Consider the following 21124-nt stretch of genomic DNA (forward strand, 5'->3'; position numbering starts at 1 on the left):
GTACCTGTGGCTGTATTTTGCATAAAGCTGATTTAAAATATTTCCTATACCCTACTTCGGGAAACATTGTCAGGCCCTCATGGGGAAGCCAGAAATATAGTCATGTTAATAACATTCAATCAAATTCTAGAAAACAAAACCCAGTGAACATTTGAACTGATTCTAGGAAAAGAAATTGTTGGTATATCTGCAATCAAGGAACACATTCAGGTAAAACATCAGGGAGGGAAGGTGGTAGTGATTTTTTTTTCTTAGAGGCAAGAGATGGTTAATAAGCTAAGTATTGTAACCAATTAATTTGAACAAGAACAATGAAAAGGAAGTGAGTGGCCAGCGTCCTTCTATTTTAATTTGGTCTAAGTTTCCCAGTATTCAAATTCTCAGGACAGAAAGTTCTTGTTTTGCCCCACTTGAGTTTCTAGAAGTGGCGTGCCGATCTCCATAGACACCGGGAGAGTGCAGTATTGGAGAACTGCTTCAAACAACAACAACAAAGTATAACCAGGAGTATAATGTCTGAGTGATTCTGTGGCCTGGTGAAATTCTGTTTTTCTAGCTGCCTATGGTGGAAGGTACTAATTTGTACTAATGACTCCTTTGTGAACAGAAACAGAGTGCTTTTACATCTTCTAAAAAAGATGTGCCCTCACACTGGATTTTTCTCGCTCAGTGCCAGATTTTAGGCTTAGTGTGTTCACATCGCAAACATGATTATCTTGCGTACAGTCTTCAGACAGCTACCATCCCAAATAATGCTTTTCCCAATGGGTGTCAGCCCTCAATTTCTCATACAGGAGCTCGTTAGAAACTAAATTAATTTTTCTGTGAAGTGGAATGAGTTGGACATTGGAATCTGACATACTTCAGCTGGATTGTTTGCGATGTCATTTACTGGCTTTGTAACCTTGAGGGCAATTATTTAACTTTTCTTGCAGATTTTTCCTCTTCATGCATTTTATATGGAGGTTCCGAGTTTTTAGTGACTGGTCATTAGTAGGAACAATCACATTAATGTTAAATAATATACCTTTCCGTTCTCATTTAACAAAAATGATACAAAGTTTGTTTTCTCCATTTTTCTGAAGAATTTTTTTCCTTGAGGTGGGGAGGAGTGCTGGTCCTAGGGCTCAAACTGTGAAACTGGTCACTGTCCCTGAGCTCCATTTTACTCAAAGCTAGCACTTGAGCCACAGTGCCACTTTCAGCCTTTTTTTGATTAAAGATAAGAATCTCATGGACTTTTCTGCCTGGGCTGAGCTTGAACCATGATCCTCAGATCTCAGCCTCCTGAGTAGCTAGGATTATAGGTGTGGGCCACTGGTGCTTGATTAAGAATTATTTTTTTTTTTTAGTGTGCTACCTTGTTGCAGCTAAAGGCTCCAAACACCAAGAAATTCTTATTCTCGGGGCTGGGAAGGTGGCTCAGTGGTAGAGCACTTGCCTTGCATGCCTGAGGCCCTGAGTTCGATTCCTCAGCACCACATAAGCAAAAAGAAAAAAAGCCAGAAGTGGTGCTGTGGCTCAAGTGGTAGAGCTCTAGCCTTGAGCTGAAGAGCTGAGGGACAGCGCCCAGGACCAGAGTTCAGGCCCCACGACCAGGACCCCCCCCCCAAAAAAAAAACAACAACCAAGAAATTCTTATTCTCACTAAACTCTCATATTTACAAAAGTCATGATTTGGAAATAATATATCTTATCAACAGATAAATATATCATTTAAAAAATGTGATATAAGGGGCTGGGAAGGTGGCTCAGTGGTAGAGTGCTTGCCTTGCATGCATGAGGCCCTGCCACATAAGCAAAAAAGAAAAAAGCCGGAAGTGGTGCTGTGGCTCAAGTGGTAGAGCGCTAGCCTTGAGCTGAAGAGCTGAGGGACAGTGCCCAGTCCCAGAGTTCAGGCCCCAAGACCGGACCAAAAAAAAAAATGTGATATAAAACTAGAGGTATGACTCAAGTAATAGAACATCAGCCATGAACAAAAATACAAGTAGAAGCTCAGGGTCCTGAGTTCAAGCCCAGATACCAACACCCCCCTCACATACGAATAATACTCCATTGTAATTACGCATCACATTTGAGTGTATGCGTGTGCACATGCACACTGGTCCTGAGGCTTGAACTCAGGGCCTGGGCACTGCGTTGAAGCTTGTTTTGCTCAAGGCTAGTGCTCAAGTATTACAGGCTTGAGCCACTGGTGCCCAGCTCTATTTAGCTTTTAATAAGAGGAAACATTTTCAATATGTGATGCCATGGGTGAACCTTGAGAATATTTTGTTAAGGAAATAGGCAGTCACAAACAATGACTGCTTGATTCCATTTCAGTGACTGGTTTGAAACGTAGAATTCTGGAGTACAGTGTGGTTGCCAGGGGACAGGAGGAGAGGGCAGTGGTGAATTACTAATCCACAAGCATAAAGTTTCAGTTAGTGAGATAAATACACTCCCGAGACCTGCCAGGCCTCAGTGCACCTGTAGTCAGCAAAACTGTGTGGTAGACAGAAAAGAAACCCTGAGAAAGTTGATCTCATCTGAAGTCTTCTTACCTTAATAATGCTACAAAAATTTTAAAGTAGTAGATTTCCAATACCAAGTCTGATTGTCATCTCTTTTGAAAATATTAGTAACTTTCACAGATTGAGCACTGATTTCCTGCTTGTACTGTAATTAGTGCTTGCCATAATCATCTTTTACACATTTCCCAATAACCCTGAGAAAGAAAATACTTCTGACTCTGTGTATGTGTGAGGGGAGGGGCAGGGATGTATGTGCCAGTACTGGGGTTTGAACTTGGCCTGGGTGCTATCTTTGGCTTTATCACTCAAGGCTGATGCTCTACCACTTGAGCCACAGCTTTACTTCTAGCCTTTTTCTGGTCAATTGGAGATAAGAGTTTCACAGACCATCCTATCTCAGGCTGGCTTTGAACTGCAATCCTCAGATCTCAGCCTCCTGAGTAGCTAGGATTGTCGACCTGAGCCAACTGCACTCAGCTTAACACTTTAAAATCATTTACTTAACTAAAGGAAGCTTCATTTGAGTCCTGTAAGCCCTTGGCTGTCCCTCCCTCCCCCCATTGAATTCTGAAAGTCAAGAAGGGTGCAGTGAATGTATTGGATCCGCTTAGTTCTTAGTGCTAGGCTTTCTCCCTTGGACGTCTTCTATATTTAATCCATTTCCATGTTTTTGCATGTTGCCATGGTAAAGCTCATTCCATGATGGGAGAGGCTTTAGTGCTGAAGCAAGTTTCCTTCATGTAAAACCCTGTATTTTCATTTCCACATTTTATCTCGGCGTTACCAGGGCAACCTAAATAATTTCATTTTCTCTTTGAAGTTGATGCTCTTAAGACCGTTATACCTCATGCTGACTCATTTATTTTCTTATTCGTTCTTTTCTTTCTAGATTAATTCCTGCAGCTACTTTCCTTACCCAGATGTTTTCTGCCTTTTGTTGTTGTTGTTGTTGTTGTTGTGTGTGTGTGTGTGTAGTCATCAAAGCTGGTACTAAGGGGTAGTGGTTCAGTATTTGGGGGTGGGGGAATCAAAATCCCATTGATAATTAGAAAAGAGCTATGAATTTTCTCATCAGGAAAAAAAAAGCCAGCTTAACAAATAATGGAGGAGAGTGTTGGCTCTATAAACGTTTATCTAATTACCTCTTATCCAAGTACCTCTTACCCAGATTCAGAGTGAGGTTTTTGAATAGCAAATTGCAAGTGTCTGTATGGCAAAGAATTAATTTAGAAAGTGGAATCTATTCCGTTTCTAACTTATGCTGTGAAAGTGAAAATGCCTGTTTTATTTCTATTTTCTTTTCTTTACTTTTTTTCTGGTTCTGGCCTTGAACTTGTGGCTCTGGGAGCTGTCCCTGAACTCTTGTGCTAAAGGCTAGAACTCTACCATTTGAGCCACAGCTCAATTCCTGATTCTTCCCTTCATCTCAAGCATTTTCTTCAGTAGTGGACATACTTTGAATAATCATTATTTACAGTGTAGAACAATATGGTAATAGTCACTCTGTGTGTGTGCGTGTGTGCACGTGCGCATGCGCACGTGTATGTGCCATGCTGGAGCTTGAACTCAAGGCTTGGGCGTTGTCCCAGAGGCTTTGTGTTCAAGGTTACTGCTTTTTTAATTTTCATCTTTTTAGTAGTTCATTGGAGATCAGAATCTCAACAGTTTCCTACTGGGCTGGCTTTGAACCCTGATCCTCAGCTCTCAGCCTCCTGAATAGCTAGGATTACAGGGGTGAGCCACAGGTACCCAGTGTTGGGCATGAACCACCATAGGCACCCAACTGATTTCCAGTTTGATTTCTTCATCCCAGGGCTGTCTCCAGCTTGGTTTCATGCCCTGTTTTTCTCTCAGGCTTCTTGGTCATCTGCCTGCACAAGTGAAATGATGGCGTGGCTTGTATCACTCCCAGTGCTTGTCTGGCTCACACAAACCCTTTGAGTTTGAAGTAGTGTAAAGAGCTGACAAGCCAAGAAATGAGATCATAATTTTTTTTAGTGTCTTCACATATAGATCTGTTGCCCACATCTTCTGTTATAATTTCTTAGTTCTCTTAAATCTCTAGTGGTGAGCAATTGGTATGGTTAAAAAATATATACACGGGGGGGGGGGGGGGGGGGGGGGGAGGGGGGGGGGGATGGGAAGGGGAAACAAAGGAAGAGGCAACAATGCCTCATTACCTTGTCCATGTAATTGTAACCCCTCTGTATGGTATTTTCACAATAAAAAAATATATATACCACACACACACACACGTGTGTGTATATATACATATATGTATGTTTGTACATATATGTATATATACAGGAGAGAGGAAGCAATGACACTGAGTAGAGGAAAGGAAGGAAAGAAAGGAAAGGGCATATCAAAGGAATGGAAGAAGACAAAGGGAGAAGTAGAACAATGAAGTGAATGAAACCAAATGAAGTAACCAGGCATACAAAGACACATCTTCACATTCTCTCTCATATGTGGAATCCCAAAAGTGGTCACTGGAGAAGAGGGAGGATAAGGAGGGAGGGAAGGATGATAGGGAGAGGATAGGTAACTAGTACCAGTACCCAGTTTGACATGGGCAAATGCAGTCATAATATTCAATGTCCATATGCGAAAATGACCAGGTAACGTGAGGGGATGGGCAGAGTTGGAAGGGATGAGAATGAGGGAAGTGGTGACATTGATCAAAATATATTGTACTCATAAACTGTCATGTCAGATTAAAACCCATGATTCTAGAGACTTATACTTTATCCCACACATATACCAATTAAGTTTTAGGGATGAGATTGGAAGCATAGCTCAGGTTGTAGTGTGCCAGTCAGGGAGCATAAGTTATCAAGTTTGAGTCTCAGTCTTGGACCAAATTTTTTTAAAAGCTTTAGGGATCATGATTCTGAGCCAGCCAATAAAAGTTGGGCATGGTGGATGCACACCCATCAACCCAATTATTTGGCAAGCGTAAATAGGCAGATTGTGCTCTTGGCATGCCCCAGCATCAACATAAGATGGATTTGAAATGTAACAAAAGCCAAAAAGGGGTGATGGTTTTGTCCCAGTGGGAAAGTATCTGCCTAGCAACTACTTTGCATTCAAAACCCAGTACTGCAAAAAAATATCTATATGTATATAATAACTTTCAAAAACAGATTGTAGGAGATGATCTTTTGACCAAAGAACTGTCTTCTGTGATGGTGGAGAGGGTGGTTCCGGAGGAGGGGCTCTGGATGGACTGAGTGAGGGAGTGCTCCATGATTGACAGGTGTAGAGGAACCAGCTTGTCCATCACCATTGCCTGTGTTGAGTCTCAGGAAGACTCCTGATTGTGCTGACGCAATGTTGGCTGCCTGGGATAAGAATTTTGTGTGCTGGGTACCAAACATGGCCTACTGAGCCAGAGCTTTGGGTTTTCCTTACACAGAATTCATTTTTATACTAATTTTGAGTGGAGGCATGACTTGGCATAGGTCAGCATCAAGACAGATGATGCTTTCTAGAGGAAGCAGCAGGCAGGAAAGATGACGCTGTTAAGGCTGCTTTTAATCTGATCAAGCAGTATCCTAAGAATATGGCAGAATGAACCCTCCTTGTACAATTCATTGATGCCAATAAACAGGTGAAAAAGAAAGGTTGCTTTGGTTAGACTTTTAGTGGGCAAGTCTTGAAGACTCTTTATCAATTTAATCTATAAGCATGGATGAAAATTGGAGACATCATTATGAATTAATGTTTAGCTTGCTAATAGAGATAAGTGGATGCAAATAAATATGCAAATCTGCTGGGCTCAACACACACATATTTTGCTCTGTTAGCTCAAAGGGCCTCAAAGGGAAAAGTGCCCAGGTAGCCATATCCATAATTTCTTTCTTTTTTTTCTTCTTTTCTTTCTTTTTTATTTTTATTTATTTATTTATTTATTTTTGGTGCTGGTTGAACTGAAGGCCTGGGTGCTGTCCCTGAGAATTTTTACTAAAGGTTATTGCTCTATCTCTTGAGTCATAGCTCCACTTCTGGCTTTTTTTTTCTTGCAGTTAATTGGCGATAAGAGTCTCAAAGACTTTATTGCCTGGGCTGGCTTCAAACCACAATCTTCAGATCTCAGGCTCCTGAGTAGCTAGAATTATAGGTTTGAGCCACACCAGCACTGAGCTGTCTTGATTCTATCTCACAAGAATCTCAGTGGGACTTGCATGACTCCATTTATCTGTTGGTCATCTACTTTTTTTACTTCCTTTGAAGGAACTCCATTCATTTATGCCTGTGTAACCACTGAAAACATTGATCTGTACTAAGTTTTTAGGCCATCTGAAAAGAGGAACTAGCAATAAACAAAATATTCCGAGTAGTTCCAAAACCCCTGTCTTTTTCTCTTGGCACTAAGGATATTTTATACCCCACTCCCAAAGGAAAAAAAATCATCCACTAAAACTCCTCTTCAAAGATTTTCTTGAACTGGTTGACTCTTTAAGTGTAAATATTTTCTTGTTTTCTTCCTTAATTTTTGTCCCCTACTAAGCCTCAGTTTAAACTCAATGTCTACGATCTTTCTATGCCATTTTTCAGTTTTTGGTTGTTTGTCACTAATATTCGTAAGCTTCCTAATTTAATAACTTTGGAGTTAGTTTTCTCCTACCAAGATCTCCTCATATCATGGAGGCTTGAACTCAGGGTCTGGGTGCTGTCCGTTAGCTTTTTTTTTTTTTTTGCTCAAGGCTGGTGCTCCACCACTTGAGCCTCAGGCTTTCCTGCCTGGGCTGACTAAATGAGGATCCTCAGATCTCAGCCTCCTAAGTAACTATGATTTACAGGTAGGAACCAGCTTTATATCTATCTTTTTGTGCTACTAATGAAGTTGCTCATCGAAAACAACTTTCCATGTCTCCCTGCAAGCTGATATATTACTAGGCTTCTGTAATCTTATTTTGTAGGTCCTTCAACCATTTTTAAAAATACATTTGGCAAAGCTTTAGGTATTTTTGAGATGGTTATTCTCAGGAAGGTCTCATCTAAACCCAAGCCAACTTTCTTACTAAAAATAGCAATGGCAAGTAAACTGTTTCAAAATACTATATAGTTTGTCTATACAGATGGCACTTCCTGTTTTTTTTAATCCAAGTTAACTGGGCTTTAAATTTTTTCATAGTTTTTTTTTAAATTGTGTTCTCAAAGGAGTCAAATGAATAAATCTTGGATCTTGCAGTTCTCTTGTCATTTTTAGCTAATTATTCATTTATTTAATCTGTGGTACCTACTATAGGCAAACCTTGTGAGCTGTTGAAAGAAAAGTAGAGGACAAAACAGAAATTGCACTAAACACTGGTGGCTATTATACCGTGTTTTGTAGTTAATTTTCAGGATATACGTATAGCATTTGTGTTTTACTCTCAGGTAATATATCACCTAGTATCTCTAGTTCTTTGAGGGGGGAGGGGTTTTAGTTGTTTTAATCTTTTTTTTTTTTTTCCCTGTTGGTACTGGCTTGAACTAGGCATGAGTAATATCCCTTTTTTGGGCAAGACTGGTGCTCTACCAGTTGTGCCACAGATCGACTTCTGTCTTTTTTGGTGATTAACTTGAGATGAGGGTCTTACAGACTTTCCTGACTGGACCAGCTTTGAACTTGGATCCTCAGATCTCAGTCTCAGAGTAGCTAGGCTTACAGGTGTGAGCCATTGACACTCACCTAGCTTGTTTTTATATTTTTAAGTTGAAGAATCAATTAATCTCAGATGCACATATTTTAACTAAGAGTTTGTTTGTTTTTCCCACATAGATCTTTGGCAAGTTAGATGGGAGGCCAGCACCCTTTGAACACAGCCTTCCTTCTAGAACTTTCATCTAAAGGAATCTGTGAGCCCTCTCACCCATCCAGTTCTGGAATGTGTGTGACTCTTCACATTAGATTTTATTTAACTTCACTAGGAGAAAACAATGCTTGGAAGAGGGAACTCACATAATTTAGAACCAAACCCAATAATTACTTATCCTGTAGGGACAAAGGCTTCTATTAAATAGTTATCAGAAGAAGGATGAATAAGATTTAATTTCATTCTTAATAAGACTTTCTTGTTTAGATGTTTTCTGTCATTTGTTTCTTGGTAATGTAATGTTAAGAATAGGGAGTGACAATGTGCGGCCATATCTTTGGGTACAGGCTGAGACTTAAGCATTATTGATCGACATGTCCTCTTTAGCACTAGTAATAGAACATTGTGCATTAAAATTTCAATGATCCTTAACTTTAAAATTATAAATAATTCCTGATTCCGGCCTTCATCTCAAACATTTTCTTCAGTAGTGGATGTATTTTGAATAATCATTATTTACAGTGTAGAACAATGTGGTAATAGTCACTTTTGTGTGTGTGTGTGTGTGTGTGTGTGTGTGTGTGTGTGTATGCATGCATGGTGTGTGTGTGCATCATCCTTGAACTCAGGGCTTGGGTGCTGTCCCTGAGCTTTTGTGTTCAAAGCTACTGCTCTCCTACTTTGAGCCTCAGCACCATTTCCAGCTTTTTAGTAGTTAATTGGAGATCAGAATCTCACTGAGTTTCCTGCTGGGCTGGCTTTGAATGGTGACCCTTAGATCTCAGCCTCCTGAGTAGCTAGGATTACAGATGTGAGCCACCCATGTTGGTCAGACAGTTGCTCTTATTTATGGCAGTACCAAGCCTTTAAAAGTTAATGATAACATACTAGAAGAGTTTGGCTCTTATTTACTATGCAGTGATAACTCTTCAAACTCACAACTAACTTGGAAAAGAAAACAAGTGTAGCTGTCATGGCAGTGTCTTAGAGGGGCTAAGTGTTGCAAAAGAAGAATTCAGAGGGACCCCGCCCTGTGTGTGAGAACCTAGGCTTTGCTCTTGCAAGGAAGGCTGTAGATAAAGAAACAGTGGTCCTCTACCTCAGAGCATGGTGCCCAGGACACTGCTAGCCCAAGACTCTTGTAAAAGCCCCACAAGGTCAGCATTACCTAATGCTGAGATGCCTTTTCCCTTTGTCACTGACATTGCCAAATCCCTAGTGCGTGTGGTGCCTTTCTCTGCATGAATCAACACCGAGGAAACCAAACTGTACTGAAGGGACTGCATCCCTCGTGGGTGCACACGATTTATTTTCAAAAATTGAAGCCAGTGTCACTTAATGTCCCTGCTGAAACAGGACCTGTTATTATTTGAGTAACTCTCAAGCCTTGACCAAATGTTGTATTTATTATGTGAGATGGGAAAGGAACACAGAGAACTTGTGCTGTGTGTGTCCCAAAGTACACTGGCCTTTCCCTCGAGAAAACCCCTGGGATGTTTGAGTTGAAAGTTAAATTAGCTGTTTTATCATATCACACTTTTGGGGCTTTTTTCCTTGAATAAAACAACTGATGGTTCAGACTTAGGGACATGGTATGTTATTATAGGAACAGATAATAACAAACATTTGTTGACAGTGATAAAATTCTGATTTTCAAGTGATAGTTAAGGCTTTGAAGAATCAAGAGCCTGACAGCTTCCCAGTACTTAAAACTTTTTTTCCCAGATAATAGCAGTGGTGATATAATTAATATTTTAAAGTGTTTTTTTTAATGAAATGTGCTATTTGGAAGATCACCAAGTCAAATGGTCCATTATTTTCCAAATTATCAATGCGTGATTTTACAACTCATGCATAAGGAAAAGATGTGTTCAAAGTGCCAGACAGAGGCTGGGCTGTAGCTCAGAAGTAGAATGCTTGCTTAGTATGGGCAAGGCCCTGGGCTGCTGCTTCTGTATCACAAAAAGAAAAGGAAAGAAGGCTGGGAAGGTGGCTTAGTGGTCAAGTGCTTGCCTAGCATACATGAAACCCTGGTTTGATTCCTCAGTACCACATACACAGAAAAAGCTGAAAGTGGTGCTGTGACTCAAGTAGTAGAGTAGCGTTGTGCCACAGCAGCTCAGAGACAGTGCCCAGGACTGGCAAAAAAAAAAAAAGAAAGAAAGAAAAGAAAAAAGAAAGGAAAAGAAACACTAATGGATTTTAATAAAGAGTTTAATTCAATATTTGAATTAGTTTTAAGAACTAAGAATTTGAAAATTTTAATGAGATAGTTTCCAGATTCCACATTGCAACTATTCTAGTCAAGTTGGTATAGCTTCAAAAATAAATATCCTTCTGGACACTGTGGCTCAAGCACTTGTAATCTTAGCTTCCTAGAAAGTGAAGATAAGGATAGCAGTTCAAGGCTAGCTTTGCAAAAAAAAAAAAAAAAGTGTGATTTTTTAGCTCAGTGGTTCACACTTGTCATCCCAGCTACATCGGAAGAACAAATAGGAGGATCACAGTCCAGGCTTGCCTAGGAGGAAAAATGAAAGCAAAAATGGTTGGAGACCAAAGTAATGAAATACTTTGGTTAAGAAGCCCAAGGTGGGCTAGGAAGGTGGCTCAGTGGTAGAGCGCTTGCCTTGCATGCCTGAGGCCCTGGGTTCGATTCCTTAGCACCACATAAGCAAAAGAAAAAAGCCATAAGTGGCGCTGTGGCTCAAGTGGTAGAGTGCTAGCCTTGAGCTGAAGAACTGAGGGACAGCGCCCAGGCCCAGAGTTCAGGCCCCACGACCAGACCCCCCACACACAAAAAAGAAGCCCAAGGCTCTGAATAGTCTTGAACCCCAGTACTGCCAAAAGAAAAATAAAAGAATGTTCTCCATGACATGAAAAAGCTATTAAGCTGATGCTAGTGGCTTACCCCTGTAATCCTAGTTACTCAGGAGGATGAGATGGCAGAATCGCAGTTCAAAACCTGCTAGACAGGAAGCTCTGTGAGACTCATCTCCAATAAACCACCAGAAATACAGAAGTGGAGCTGTGGTTCAAGTGGTAGTGCACTAGCCATGAGCAAAAGAGCTCAGGGACAGCACCCAGACCCTGAGTTCAAGCCCCACAACTGACCAAAAATACATAAATAAGAAAAAGCTGTTAAGACACTCCTTGCCATGGTCTCCCTGAAAAGTGGATGTTAAATCCAAAATGTTAGGTGATATGACAAAATTAACAGGACTTAAGAAACAAAGGACTTCCACTCATCTGGTCAAATCACTACTAAATAAACCCCATGCTGTTGATCTCATGTATGGTGTATATGTGCACACCATAGGGAAACCAGGAGGACGACACAGAACTAGAGGAAATCAGGGAAAAACATACAACAGTGGGACCCATCAGCTATACTGGACATTGATCAAAGTGAACCAAGCAACTCAATGCAGTGATGGGAGGGAGGGAACAAGTGGGAAAGAGGGAACAGCTGATGCTATGCAAAACAAATGTAGATATCACCCAATGTGGAAGAAATAACTGTATCGCAAAGCTCATAGAACTCATAAATGTTATAGACCATGATAGACAATTTGTCCTATGAAAGTTAGAATGTGTTTGTATCTTTAACTGAGCTTCACTATCCCACAATACTGTGAAATTTGGGAAATTATGTAACCACTTAATCGCAATCAAACATTTGGGAAAAAAAAGACACTCCTTGCATCTCTAACTATATATTTTGTTGAGGCAACATTTACCTTGTGTAGTTCAGCCTGAACAACACGTCACAAGACCTTGCAGGTAGCAGCAGGTCTAAGAGTCTGGCCAGCTGCTGCCTTCTTTTAAGCCAATATTAACGAAAACTTCTCAAAGTGTAAAAGTTATCCTAATTTCTATGTTTGGGAAAATGTATTTATTTTTAATGAATTAATATATATTTTAATTTCTTAATGTCTAACATGGTACTTATGTATGGGCATTATTGTTATAGATACTTTGGGGTTCTCCTTATAAGGTTTTAGAGCACTAAGGAAAGAGAAGCATTATGTTCATCTTGAGTGGCCATTGTGTAAGGCAGACTTCAGTATCAGTTAAGGAAAATCCATGAAACACGATCTGGGAGACGAAGCAGCAAATACACATTCCCCCACCGCTTTGATTAGGATTGAGTAACAAAGATGGATATAGACAGCATCCGAAGGTGGCAGAAGGGAGAAAGAGTTTCCTTTTGGCACTTGTTAGCACTTATTCTTTGCCAAAAAGAAAAAGAAAAATAGGTCTTCTCATACTAGCAACATGGTCAACCTCAATTTCTGGGTCACAAAAGGCAGGGAGAATGGGGAGAATGGAGATTGCAGACCAAGAAGGGCATGGGCCACTTTTTCTCTAAGGGCCATTGAAATGTGCCCTATCGGTTGAACATCTGTTATGCACTTACAGACGGGAGTTTTATGTTAGTCAGCTCTGTGGCACAGTAACAACTAGCTGCAGTATCAACTTGCAAAGTAGAAAGGTTTCAGTCCCTGGTCTGTTGGCTCATTGCTTTGGGGTCTGCTACAAGACACTAAAGACACTAGTTATGATGAGAGGCAAATGACAGGCAAGTAAAGAGCCAGGGGAAATGGCTCTGGTCCCCCCTTCAATCCTCTTCAAGAGCATGACCTTTGTGACCTATTTTCCTTCCACTAGGCTCCACCCATTAAAGGTTCCTCAGCTTGTCAGTAATCCCACAAGCTGGTGTTAGAACCTTTTTCCCATGGCCCTTTAGGGTATACTTATTCAGACTATGACAGGTTTCCAGGGCAACCCTGATTTCTCAGGATGTTTCCCTCATAATAACATTAGAGCAGTATAAGAAGTATAAAAAATATCAAAAGCACACAGGCAAAAAGATCTCTTAGAGGACAAAGACCATGTGACAGTATTTTTTCTTCCTGGTAATGTAAGCAAGATGTCTTCTAGAGTCCAGTAAACCATGCACATCAGTGGCTACTGAAATGACAGTTCAGAGCAGTTGAAAGTGTGATCAGCAGCAAAAACAGTTCCCAAGGTGGGGCCATTCCTGCGAATGTCTTTGTATTGTCTGTGAGGGAAGTGGAGGTTGAGGAAGAAGTGGGACTTTTGGAGGGGCTCTCTGTGCCCTGTGGGATGTGGTACAGGGAAGGTGGGGACTGGGTGGGGGCTCCCTAGGGTGACCCACCCTCCTCCTGTGGATGCAGGGCTGGGCCTGGACTGCAAGAACAGTGTTTTGGTTTCAGATGCTGGTACGTGTAGTATGTGGTGCCTCAGATGCATTATTCACTCACCAGCAGTCTCTCCTTTCCCAGAAACATGATTCCGGTGACAGAATTCCGGCAGTTCTCGGAGCAGCAGCCTGCCTTTCGGGTGCTGAAGCCGTGGTGGGACGTGTTTACCGATTACCTGTCGGTGGCCATGCTGATGATTGGCGTGTTTGGATGTACTCTACAGGTGGGTGCCTGCCCGGGGTGGAGGCGGGGCTGGGGCAAGACGCCAGGGCAGTGAGACCTCTTCAGAGAGCCAGCTCTGTGGGGACAGCATGCAGCTCAGTCGCTGAGCCCTTGTCTAGACTGAGGCCCTGGGTTCCATCTCCATCACCACAGAAAAGGGCCAAAGACAAGCTGGGCACCGGTGGCTCACGCCTGTCATCCTAGCTACTCAGGAGGCTGAGATCTGAGGATCACGGTTCAAAGACAGTTTGGGCAGGAAAGTCCGTGAGACTCATCTCCAGTAAACCACCAGAAAACCAGAAGTGGTGCTATGGCTCAAGTGAAGAACTGAGGGGCAGCGCCCAGGCCCAGAGTTCAAGCCCCACCACCGGCAAAAAAAAAAAAAAAAAAAAGGCCAAAGACACTTCGCTGTTTGATTGAGTGTTTTTTGGTTTTGGGTTTTTTTTTTTTTTGAAGTGTGAAAATATTACTCGTGTCTGTTTGTAAATGACATTTGTCATCCTGTCAGGAGTCCAATATTTGCTTATTTACTAGGCATTTCTAATAAGGTAAATGGGGAACTTACAAGACTCCGTCCACTCAAGTAAGGATTAATGTTGCTAACACCAGAGCATTCTGTATATTTCAGAGTTTGCTTCACAGTGAGGTATAGTATGGACACTCACAATGCCATGTCAATTGAGAAATATAGTGTGTAATACTATAGATTACATCTTTATATAGGGCATGTGTACTATATAGCATCTTTGCTATATTATATATTTATGTAATATGTTATACAGGATATAATATAATATCCTATATAATATGTTAACATATTATATATTTATGTATTTTATAATTTATATATAATTATATATTTCTATATGTAATATATTTATATTGATACTATAAAATACTATATTATAAAATAATACAAATACTGTATTATAAAATACTATAATATATAGCATATATCATAGTATAATATGATAAATGCTATCTATTATAATACATCTATATGTATTATAAGGTTTTTGGATGAACTGATATCTTGGTGAGATATCATTATTTTACCTCATATTTAGTTCTGAATTAAAATGGAATCCAATCAAAATATATTCTGTATAAATGCTGTGTATCTGCCCATTAAGTCCTGAAGTATTTTACATAGCTGCTATGTGCTGGCCACCACGCTTAGGGGACTTAGTGCCCTTACAACCAGAAGAAGCTGTGTAGCAAGTGTCCACAGACATTCCACTCTGCTGGGAAATAATACAAAAGGTAATGAATGGTTACATTAAAACTTAGAGAAGCAGCTGGAGATAGGGAGGAAGAAGAACTGGGATCTTTGGACCTTTGAACCTTTGAGAGACTGTCAGTAGAACTGGCACAGGTTTCATACTATTTGTGTGTGCTCTTCCTGGAAGTGGATTCTGCCTCTGGGAAGGTCATGAGAGAGATGATGTCAGCTGTGTCAGCTACACAGCGGGGAAGAATGAAGAGAAGGGAAACCACGGGGGAAGCAGAGAGGCCTCTTGGGAGGCTGGAAAAGGGGTAGCTGTAAGGAAGACACCTTAGAGCTGAAGGAAAGTGTGGTAGAGTTTTCAGCCAAGTCACAGAAAAGTAGAAAGAAGACCCCTTAGAAAAGCTTAGTTTCGGCTAGCGGTAGGGGAGGGGAGGGGGGGCCTGGAGAGGGAAGGGGGAGTGCAGGGGTGGGGAGATGGGAAGGGATGGGAAGGGGAAACATGCCCATGTAATTGTAACCCCTCTGTATGGTATTTTCACAATTAAAAAAAAAGTTTAGTTTTAGTGGGGGGAAAACTGGATAAAAGTTTAAATAGAGATAGTATAGTGACTATGACCTTTAAGGTGGTCACCCAGAAGAGCAAAGAACAGACCAATACATTTGACAGTGTGGAAATCACAGCGCTACATGGCCACCTTCGCTGCTTCTATGTGTTTGGCATGTTCATGGACACTTTGTGCATATTGTAAGTCATTTCTTCTCATGACAAGTCTAAGATTATTTTCCCAAGGCACAGAAGTTAACGGCCCAAGGTGGATAACAAAGCCTTATTCAAACCCAGGCAGTTTGGATCCAGGGTGCATTTCTGTGGTCACCGAAAACATTTTCCCCTCCCCACCCAAGAAAAGAAAGGCCCCAGTGAGAAGCTAGAGTCTGAAAGAGAGAAACAGCATTCATTTATTCATAAATAAGTTTATTCATAGATAGTTGAAGAATCTTACTGTGTGTCAGGTTTTGTTCTACTAAGAACTGTTGATAAAGGAGGGGGAAAAATCAAAGATAAATCCCCATACTCTTGAAATTCTGTAGAGAAAGAAGTGAGTAGATAAGGAAGATTAATAAGCCATACACAATGATTTCCTGGGGATCTATCTTAAAATTCTCCAGCGAATGCTTGAAACTGTATTATTCAACCTCGTGTTTTTCTGTTGTTTGTTCTTACCATGGATCTTAGAAATCTGCATAAATGAGCTGGGCTTTGGTGGCTCACACTGAAATCCTAGCTCCTCCAGAGGTTGAGATCTAAGGATCTTGGTTCAAAGCCAATCCAAACAGGAAAGTCCATGAGACTCTTATCTCCAATTAACTACCCAAAAAGCCAGAAGTAGAGCTGTAAGCTCAAATGTAAGTAAAATAGCTCAATGATGTTGCCCAGGCTCTGAGTTCAAGCCCCAATACAAGAAGGGAAGAAAGAAAAGAAAAGAGAAAGAAGAAAGAAAAAGACAAAGAGTGAAAGAGAAAGAAATCTGAATGTGGATTTTAATTGAAAATCTTCTCATTTATCTTTTCACTTTAAGGAAGCACTTTACGTCTTTGGCATATCTGATTTGCCAACATCAAATACTTTTGTGCTGTGTATCCTTTTTAAACGACAAGTATCACTTAAACACAACTGAGAGACCTGAACAATCAGTCTGAACCCAAGATGGTTGCTAAGCAACTAATCTCATGGGACCCGGAAGGACATGCAATTTTAACTTTATGAATTGTTTGCCTCTGAAATTTTCCATTTAATATTTTTGGACCACCATTGACCCTGGGGTAGCTGAAACCAGAGAAGAGAAACCATGAACAGAAAGTGATTGCTTGGAACTACATGTTGCAAGGTGAAAAGGACAATGGAAAAACAAAAATGGAAATAAAGCATACTTAAAGGGAGTAGGTGGTCCCAGTTGGTCAGATATGACTTTTAGCTGAGGAATTGAAGGAAGATTGGCACTGAGTCATAGCAGATATTCCAGAAGAGCCTTCCAGACAGAAAGAACAGCAAGAGCAAGGGTCAGAAAGACAAAGTGTCAACGTGTGGACCCCTCACTTTCTGCAGAATTTGACTGTGTGTGTGTGTGTGTGTGTGTGTGTGTGTGTGTGTACACCTCAGCTCTGTTTCCCTGGAGACCTGACAGAGGTAGAATGTGAACTGTGTTGCTAAGCAACAATACTCATGGTATAAATGACCACTAATTGGTCAGATGTATCTGGGTTGAGAGAATGATAAAAATGCCAAGTAGGAAGCTAAATCATTGGACTGCTGTGGTTTGTGTGACCTTATATGTAGGCATGTCCCTTGATACATCACATGTGTGTGAGAAGTGATATTGAATGCTCCATGAGGGTTAAGTGTGGTAGGTCCTAAGTCTATTTTTCTTTGTGCCTGAGAACAGAGAGGGAGTAGATGCTCAGCTCATTTCTGGGCAGCAGAATAAGCCACTACCTGGACAGTTGTGAAGACTTTCCCCCAAAGAGTCCTGACACTTTCTAAGTGATTCTGGTGACATAGGAAGTTTGTGACAATCTTCTCAGTCTGAACAAGCAAGCAGGGGTTGAAGGAGAAGCTAGGGACCAGTATATTAAAGCAGGTGCCAGACTGTAGCAGTCCCATCAGCCAACAGCCCAGGGCTTTTCTCTGATTTAAATGGGACGTGCTTGAAGGATTCTGAGCAAAGGGTTGTCATGATCTGCTGTTTTAGTAAAAACACTCCAGCTGTTGGGCATATAATGTATTGCTGTATGTATGGTGGTGCATGCCTATAATCCCAGCACCCAGGAGTAGAGACAGGAAGATCATGAGTCCTAGGCTAGGCTGGACTATGTAGTGAGACTTTGTCTTAAAAAAACCAGCTAAGGCCAGCCTGGGCAAACATGAGACCCTGTTTGAAAAAAATAACAAAAATCAAGGACCAGTAATGTTGCTCAGTGGTACAGAATTTACCTAGCAATATGGAAGTTCCTGGGTTTAATCCCTAGCATTAGCTAGCTAGATAGCTAGCTAGATAGCTAGATGGTAGAAAACTAGGTGGTAGGTTGATGAGGTAGATGGATAGATAGATAGCTACAGATTGATAGATGATATTGGTAGATACATAGATGGATAATAGAGATAGATTGACAGAGATAGAAAGATAGATTTACTTGGAAATATAAATAGATGATAGGGATAGGTACGTAGATAGGCAGGCAGGCAGACAGACAGATAGACAGACAGACAGACAGACAGATAGACAGACAGACAAAGGGGAAAGGGAGGGATTTTGGAAAGCTAGTGTACTAATTAAGGAAGAGAAGAATCCAGGAGCTTAGACATGGATGGAAGTGGTAATTTGGGATATATTTTGAAGGAAAAGCCACCAAGATCTGCTGCAAGATAAAATGTTAAATGTGACAACAAAAGGACATCAAAGATGACCCTTAGATTTGTAGGCCTGAAAGCTTTTTTTCTTAAATAATTTTTGGGGGGTCGGTCATGGGGCCTGAACTCTGGGCCTGGGCACTGTCCCTCAGCTCTTCAGCTCAAGGCTAGTGCTCTACCACTTGAGCCACAGCGCCACTTCCAGATTTTTTCTTTTTGCTTATGTGGTGCTGAGGAATTGAACCCAGGGCCTCATGCATGCAAGGCAAGCGCTCTACCACTGAGCCACCTTCCCAGCCCTTCTTAAATAATGTTTTATTGAGATTAAGTGATTACATAAATTTCACAAATTTCACAGAATTGTGGGACAGTGATACTTAAAGTCACAAATACATTTTAACGTTCACAAGGCAAATTGTTATCATGGTCTATAAAGTTTGTGGATTCTATCAGCTTTGACAAGTGAGATGTCTGTGAACCATCCAGATAAGCAGGTGGCTGTTAGACTCAGGATTCAGGTTTAGAGATGAATCTTCTGGAGGGAGGGACGGATCAGGACCCACGTGGAAGGAGCCCCTGGATTGGGGGGAAGAAGGTATCTTCTACCACCCTGGAAGTGATAGCTGTTGTACTTGGAAGAGGGGCGGAGAGATGGAGATGACACCATCCCATTTCGTGCTTCTCTGTGAGGCAGAAAGCAGCAGCAAGTCTGCTGCAAGATTGTCCGGGAGGGAGGGAGCTGGGAATGGGGACAGGAAGGTGTAGAGGACTGGGGGCCTAAAGGAAAAAGAGCCAAGACAGAATGGCGTGCTGGGGATGTAAGCAGAGGTGACAGCACAGCAGGACTGTAAATCTGTCCCCAGTTTGTGACTGTGCCCGGCTTTCAGCAGAGCTGCAGGGCTGTACACCAAGCCCAGGGGAGCAGTTCTCAGGTTTGCTTTTGCCAGGGCTGGAGGAGGTACGGAAAAAGGCAAGGACACAGTCAGTCAATAAGGACAAGTAATGAACTGGGAACCAAGTGGATAAAAATGAGAGGGTCTCTAGTGGACATTGCCTAAGAGAGATGGGTGACTGGCCCTCAGTCAGAGCTCTTGTTCTGTAGCACAGCCCTGCAACCACTGCTGCCATACAGAAGCTGTAAGAACACCCCACGGACCACTCTGACTCCACCCTATCGCCTCTCATGTAAGATATGTTACCGAGGTGGGGCCTTTTCATCTTGAGAGCCTTTAAAAAGAAATCCCACGCCCCTTGTCTGAGTATACACAGTGCAGTCTGTGATGCCAGCGTTCTGAGAAATGTGTCTATGCTGTCAGAATACAGGATACAGAATACAGGGCTGAGAATTCGTAGGGGATGGAACATTTGAGCCCCAATTCCTTGCTCCAATCCCTTCCTCCTTTGCATGGTGCAAGGTACATGATGCTGAACCCAAACCCCACAGTGCAACAGGCTCCCTTTACAAAGGTGATCCTCTAAAGATGACAGAAATACCCAGGCAGTACTTTCTTACGTGAGGACACTGTCATGTGCCTCAGGAACATTAGGAATGCAAAGTTAGGACTTGAGATGAGCAGAGTCTCAAGGAATATAGAATATGAAATTCAGAACCCAACAATCTTGGGTTCTTAGGACAAATGTGGGTTTGAATCTTCCTATCCTGAATGTGAATCACACTGGCATTGAGTAACAGATGGAAGACCTGGTCTGTGTGCAGTCTTACATCCCCAGGATGAACCTGTGGATGTAGAATAAGTTCCACTTCTCAGTTGAGGATTTGGAAGTATAAAAGGTTGGGTAACTTATACCAGATTCAAAAAGAACATAGCCAGGAATCAGATCGCAGGCACACCCTAGCATGTGCCGTCCTCCCCAGTGCACAGCTCTCAAGTATTATGGAAGCATTACGGTCGCCCAAATTGCATAGTCAAAGTTTGGTTTGTGACACACTATTTTAAACAAGTGTAAAATGAACTAAAATGGGAAGATATAAAGTTTTAAAAAGTATCAGTTTGCTAAGTTAGAAATTAGGTTTTCTAAAGGCTATTCATTACATGCTGCTAGAAAAAAAGCAATTTCTATAGTAAACATTAATGAAAAAAACAAATAACACGGTATAAATAATTGAGGAAAGTAAAGCCACCCAAGATCTATATTGCAAATGCAAGCACTCCTCCTCAGGAAAGGAATTTAAGCTCTTATTTCAGCTCTGCTATGATAATCCTGTGAAGTGGCTTAATGGCTGATAACTTTTGACAAAGCATTCTCTGTAAAGCTTAAATTCCTTTTTAATTTCCAAAATGATATTAAAATAGTTGAAATATAGTTTGTGCCTTGATCTTTTCCTTTGGGGAAAAAAAAGGTATAAACACATTCTTTTGGATCTTACGAAGCAAGTTAATTCCTAGGTCTGAAAATACAACAAAGCAAAGTCTAAGATAGAAATAGAGGCTTCAAGCTGGGCACCGATGGCTCATACCTGTAATCCTAGCTACTCAGGAGGCGAGATCTGAGGATTGCAGTTGAAAGCCATCCTAGGCAAGAAAGTCCATTAAACCACCAGAAAACCAGAAGTAGCACTGTGGCTCAAGTGGTAGAGCGCTTGCCTTGAGCTGAAGAGCTCAGGGACAGTTCCCAGGACCAGAGTTCAAGTCCATGACCAACACTCCCCCCAAAAAAACAACAGGGGCTTCACTCTACTTATGATAAATGATAAATTGATCACA

The 21124-nt window shown here is 41.4% G+C and overlaps 1 protein-coding gene across 1 annotated transcript in view; it reads left to right on the forward strand.

Annotated features, from left to right (window-relative positions):
• Positions 1 to 21124, forward strand: part of Lrrc8c (leucine rich repeat containing 8 family, member C) — a 70284-nt gene that overhangs the window by 31444 nt on the left and 17716 nt on the right. The window contains exon 3 of the mRNA XM_013018323.1: positions 13624 to 13765. Within this exon, the coding sequence (XP_012873777.1) occupies positions 13628 to 13765 (138 nt within the window). The 5' untranslated portion in view covers positions 13624 to 13627. The remainder of the gene's footprint in view (positions 1 to 13623; positions 13766 to 21124) is intronic.

This window comes from Dipodomys ordii, unplaced genomic scaffold, assembly GCF_000151885.1.
Source record: "Dipodomys ordii isolate 6190 unplaced genomic scaffold, Dord_2.0 Scaffold39, whole genome shotgun sequence".
NCBI lineage: Eukaryota > Metazoa > Chordata > Mammalia > Rodentia > Heteromyidae > Dipodomys > Dipodomys ordii.